This window comes from Saccopteryx leptura, chromosome 6, assembly GCF_036850995.1.
Source record: "Saccopteryx leptura isolate mSacLep1 chromosome 6, mSacLep1_pri_phased_curated, whole genome shotgun sequence".
Taxonomy (NCBI): Eukaryota; Metazoa; Chordata; class Mammalia; order Chiroptera; family Emballonuridae; genus Saccopteryx; species Saccopteryx leptura.
The window spans coordinates 54146334-54152333 of NC_089508.1; the positions used below are offsets into that span (position 1 = coordinate 54146334).

The 6000-nt window shown below is 51.3% G+C and overlaps 1 protein-coding gene across 3 annotated transcripts in view; it reads right to left on the bottom strand.

Annotated features, from left to right (window-relative positions):
- Nucleotides 1-3208, bottom strand: part of ANKDD1A (ankyrin repeat and death domain containing 1A) — a 45643-nt gene extending 42435 nt beyond the window's left edge. For all 3 annotated transcript variants that reach the window (XM_066342971.1, XM_066342970.1, XM_066342969.1), the window contains exon 1: nucleotides 3166-3208. In XM_066342971.1, coding sequence (XP_066199068.1) covers nucleotides 3166-3199 — 34 coding nt within the window. In that variant the 5' untranslated portion in view covers nucleotides 3200-3208. The remainder of the gene's footprint in view (nucleotides 1-3165) is intronic.
- Nucleotides 3209-6000: the final 2792 nt, after the last annotated feature.

Consider the following 6000-nt stretch of genomic DNA (forward strand, 5'->3'; position numbering starts at 1 on the left):
TCCTCTGGACTCTGGAGGAATGACGGGAAGATGCTTCGCCTCCTTCTCTGTGTCAGGACTTCCCCAGACAGGTTGCTTTTCCTTCTAACTCACCACATGTCCACATAGCCAGGACTTGGCAAAACCCTGAAGATGGGAGACCATGGAAAGACCATCCCCGGAGCTCAGAGGTACCCCATCGTCCAGGTATCATGTCTGCTCCCCAAAAGCTGCTTTTAGGAAGGGAATGGAATTCATTCCACCGGAGGTGATAGCTATGTTTTCCACAGCGCAGTATAGAAAGCAGTCAGGATCCACTGAGCCACCTACGGCATCAGGCCCGGCAGGGCTGGCAGAGGCCAGAAGCATGTTCACCTGGCTTCTTTGTCCTCGTCCCTCCACCTCTTCTCTCCTCTCCCAGTTAGGAGGCACACTCTGATTGGCTTTCTCTGTGGTCTCTCTGCATGTCTCTTCACTGCACCTTTAACCTCAGACAGTCACAGCCTGGAGAGAACCTCAGAGCTCCCCCTGCCAGCCCCCTGTCATGGGTAGCGGTGGGCTCAGGTGGCTAGCGGCCAAGTGAGGAGGAATCAGGCCTGGTGACCCCCATGCTGCTGTCATCCTGTCTTCTCTTGGCTTGTGAGGATGTCTGATCTCCTTGGCTGGACCTCAATCTCCTTCCTAATCTACTGGACCCTTCCCAATCTACCTGCAGCTCACAGCAGGCCCAAAGCTGGGCACAGGGAGATATCCATGAAACTCTGCTTCCATGAGTGACACTAATAATCCCCAGACAAATAGATGCCCGTCCCTTCTCCAGAAAAGCTTAGACACACTAGCACAAGAGACAAATATTTCCTAGCCCTTTGCACAGTCATTACAGTCTTGTGATTTTATTGCTGCCAAACCCACATCCTGTATGTGTGGTCCAGTGTGAATATCCAAACCCAGCCTCTCTGTCTATCTAGGGACAGGTGGCCAGTGTCTGGCAGGGAAGGCTAATGAAGCAATGAGGTGACAGACAAGCCAGCCATCAGTTTGTTTTTCCATAGCTTTCCAGATTTGGGAGAGGGTCTTCTGCTTTCTGATGCCTCACAGGTACAATGTGTGGATCTCAGAGCTGCTGTCCACAGGCAGTCAGCTCTGGCTGAGTCACTTCCCGGCCTGGATGACTTAGTTACTTAATTTTCCTGTGCCTCAGTTTCCTCATATTCTAAATGGAGATGCAAGTTGCCCTATAGGATTATTGTGACGATTAGATATAAGATATGAAAGCCTCTAGCATGCTGTCTGGCAAATACATAGTGTCATAATCATCGTCACTCCTCCTCCTCCAAGGCAAAGGGTCAGAGATTAAATTCTGATGGCCAAACACCTAGAAGTGGTAAGGCCTCCTTCATTCAGGGCCCTCTGAGTCAGTGAATCCCCAACCCAAGAAGGCACTCTCCCTACCCACCTCCCTGCATTATTTTTCTCCATAGCATCTCTCACCATTGACACATTTAAGTCTATTGTCTGCTGCCCCCATTATAATACCTATAAGCCCAAGAGGGGAGAGATTTTTGCCTGATTTGTTAACTACTATATCCCCAAATTCAGACCCCTAGCAATATATATATATTTTTTAATTCAGGCCCTGGCATATATTTGCTGAATGAATGAGTAATACACAAATCATTAAATCTTTTCAGAGGCCTGTGAACTATAAAATGCTGCCCTGATTAAGAATCATTAGCCCCATGAAAAAGCAAGCCATAAGCTCAGATAAATGACAGGAAAGAAGCCCCAGGGGAGGGAGGTTCCTGGCAATACTTCAGGGGATGGAGAAAACACCACCTTCCAAGTGTGGTCCACATTGATAACTCCATCCTTCCCTGTTCCAAAGGGGTCTGCCTTTCCCGCAGGTAAGGAGAGGGCCCTTCTGGAAGACCCCCTCTCAGATCTCAAAGATCTCCAGGAAGCACTGTGTTCCCAGCTTTTCTTTCTTCAACCTCTTCGCTGAAAACCACCACAACCCAGGTTTGGGGAAAGAGCTGGCCTTTCTGGTGAGAGAGCTTAGGGAAGCTGGGGTTCTAGTAATCACTTTGCCACTTTCTAGCAGCAGGATTCTGGGCTAGTCTATCTCCCTTGGGGTCTCAATTCCTTCAGTTGTAAAATTGGGGGAGGGTGAAGACAGTCATGTGAAGAGATCTCTTCCAGCTCTGCCTCCCCTTCTCTTAGCTGAAGCCTAGGTGAAGTAGGCTGGTTTGTGTCGGCAAACAGCCAAGAGTCCACATGGGAGCAAGCAGACCCTGCACAGTGCGATAAAAATGAGTCTCATCTCTTCCATCCACCTCTTTGGCCACATCAAATACAAACTGCACTCTGGTCTCTGAGCCTTTGCCCAAGCTGGGTCCTTTGTGAAGAATTCCATCCCACACACCCCAAAGCACCTTGCTGTACAGAGTTAAGGTCCTGATCATGTGATCTTCTATCCAGAACCCCATTCCCTTTGAAATGGCACCTTGATAGAGCTCCTCACCCCACCCCCATCCCAGTAAGGACAATGGCACCACCCTTCTCTCCCTCTTCCAGCCAAAGCCCCCTAAGGGGACTGATGCCTACATGGATGCTGCTGCCTGGGCTCAAGGTCCAGGCACTGGGCTTACTCTGGATCAGGCTCTGAGGTGCCCTCACCGCGCAGTGCCTGTCCTCTGGGCTTTTGTTTCCCCACCTAATATGGTCTCCACTCTCCATCCAGCTCCAACACGCTGGGGGAACTGGGTCCTTCAGCATGCCTACCACTTAATGACTACGTAACCTTGAGCCACTTATTTATTTAACCACCCTGTGCCTCAGCTTTCTCTTCTGCACAAACGGAGATAGCAATAGGTCCTACCGATAGGGCCTTTATGAAGATCAAATAGTGTGCCAATCCTGGTTCGGCCTGGCATACAAAGTAAGTACGTACTCAATAAAGGATCGCATTAACACCTTATTATTAGCTAATGTCTCAGGCACACGGCCAGTGTCCTCTCGGCCGGGTGTGCTCTCCTCTGGGCGCCACAAAGGAGCCCAAGACGGAGGTGGATAAGCGGACAGAGCCGATGCCATCCTGGGTCGCCCCCGTAGGAGTGCGGGGGATGCTCTTGGCCTCTGCCCGCACCCGCCCTCCGGCCCCCCGGCTCCCCAGCGCCGCGGACTCACGGCAGTCGGTCTCCCATGGCAGGTGCTCCTCCATGCCACCGCTCCGCAGCCCCTGCGCGCGCGCGGTCTGGCCCAGCGCCAGCCCACCAGCTGCGCGTCGGCCGGGCGGGGCGAGGAGCGGAGGGGAGGGTCCCGGAGCTGGGGCGGGGAGCATCGAGATGCGGGCGGCAGCGGCTCCTCCAGACCCTTCGCCTTCGCCTCGGCCCTAGGGGACTTGGTGGGCCAAGCTCTGTGGCCTGTCCCCTCCCCCCTACCCCTATCCCGAACCAGGCGGCGGTCGGTCCTCGGGCTCGCTGGACCTGCCCAGCCCTCGGTGTCTTTCACACTCTTGTCGGGCGGGTCGGGGCCTCTCTGAGCCCGCTGGTCCATCTGGGCTTATTCCCCACCTCCCAACTTTCTGAGCCTCTCGCGCCCCGAGGTGCGTGCAAGGCCTCCAGCAGGCCCCATCCTTGGGAACTTGGGCAGGTTCTTAAGGAACAGAGAAACCCCAGCAAGTTTGCAAGCATACGAAAAGATGGTCAGATTTTTTTCATGATCAGAAAAAAATACAGGTTAAAATGATTGTGAGATAGCACACCAATTAGACTGGCAGAAATGAGAAAGCCGAATAATGCCAAATGTTGGTGGGGAGGAGCTGTCACGTCCAAGTCACTGCTGGTGGAGGTAGCCTGGGGCAGCGGAACAGCCGTTCTGAAAAACAGTCTGGCAACAATGAGGGAAATAATACACAGTAAAATGTGACCCTAAAATCCAGTTCTTTCTCTTTCTCTTCATCTGCAAAGCCCAAGGATTGGAGGTAGGGTGTGTGAGTGGTCCGGCTTGATGGTCCCTGGTCGGGTGCGGTCTTTCTCGAGGTCACTCAGGAGGACTTGCGGGTCCCCCAGCACTGGTGGCAGGTTTCTCCACAAGTTGGCTCTCCTGGCTTCTCTCTGTCTTTACTTCACATCTTGAGAAATTAGAGTTTTTTGTTTTCTTAACAAAATAGAACTGTGACTTGTGCTTTGCAGTCTGCTTAGTTGATTTCATGCTTCTTTGCTATTTGAGTGGCGTTCTGGTAGAAAGGAGGCATCCCAGGCCCCAGCCCAGAACTGTTGAGTCAGAATCTGCATTTCAACAAGATCCCTGGTGATTCCTGTTGACACTAAAGTATGAGAAGCACTGCTCTAAGCTATCCACACCACTTCATTCCAGTCCACTTGTTTATAAGCTTTTATTTTGGCCTTTTCCACAAGCAGATCTAATCTCCGCTGTCTTCATTGATTGAACACCAGCTGGGATGCGGCCACTGTGTCAGACCTGGATCAGCATTATCTCGTGTACTCTTCCCACCCGCCCCGCAAGGTAAGTACTGTTATCAACTTTTTTTTTCCCCAGGGAGAAAACTGTTGTGCACAGATAGTCACAAGACCTGAGGGACCACATGCCTGAGGTCCCTCAGCCAGTTAGTGGCTAATTCAAACACAGCACATAAGCTACACAGCTGCTGCGCTCATTGAGGGCAAGGTTATTATCTGCTTCTGTGTGTCCCCTGCAAGAAGATGGACACATGCCAGTGTCAGGACATAGTACACAATGGCCCTTGTCACCATACCGTGGTGGGTGCCTTCCCCTCAGAGTCGCAGGGCCACTCATCAGGAGTCTGGGGGTCTCTGCTGGCACCCTCAGAGAAACCCAGGCCTGCAGTGCATGCTGCCTGCTTCCCCTTCTGAGATGCCCTGGTTCTGCACATCTCAAACTGGGGTGCCCATACTCTGGGGAACATAGTGATGGGCAAGGGGCACAGGAAACCACAATCAAAACCTCAATTTTTGCCTGACCAGGCAGTGGCGCAGTGGATAGAGCGTTGGACTGGGATGCAGAGGACCCAGGTTCGAGAGCTCGAGGTCGTCAGATTGAGCGCGGGCTCATCTGGTTTGAGCAAAAAGCCCACCAGCTTGAACCCAAGGTCGCTGGCTCCAGCAAGGGGTTACTCGGTCTGCTGAAGGCCCACGGTCAAGGCACATATGGGAAAGCAATCAATGAACAACTAAGGTGTTGTAACGCGCAATGAAAAACTAATGATTGATGCTTCTCATCTCTCTCCATTCCTATCTGTCCCTCTTTCTCTCTGAAAAACAAAACAAAAAAAATACCCTCAATTTTATATGATGCCTGGGAGGGGATGAAAAAGTTTTATTTTTATTAAAACAACCATGGTTTTACAAGAGTATAGATGCTAAATTCATTGGGTCACTTCCAACAAAGCCACAAAGTTTTGGGTGTTTCCACTACTCTATCTCTGGGGGGTATTTGAAAGGAAGTATTTGGGGGAGCCAAATACTGGCTCTGCCCTTTTTCTGTCCCTGCCAGGATGCAGAGCCTATTTCACTGTGCATCTCTAGCCCTCACCACACACACACACACACCCACACACACACACACACACACACACACACACACACACACACACACCCCTGGCCATCTCTATGTTATTCTCAAAGTAGATGGTACCCAGCTTCACATATGTGCTGCCTCCACCCTTTTGGCATCAGGGACTGTGAGGTCAAGGGACAAGAAGGACATGTACTTCAGAGACCACCAGGGATGACATGGATGGACAGAGCGCCTGAGAGCACAGTGCTGGGGCTTGGGGTAAAGGATGGAGTAGGGGATAGGGGTGTTTCGTAACCTGTATGAGTCTGTGTGACCGAGGGAAGTGATTGACTTTAACACTGATTAAAAATGAGGAGGAAATATGGAACTAAGGGAAAACAGATGAAAAACTTGGTTTGACTGTGGAAAAATAATGCCAATTTGTGTGTGTGTGTGTGTGTGTGTGTGTGTGTGTGTGTGTGT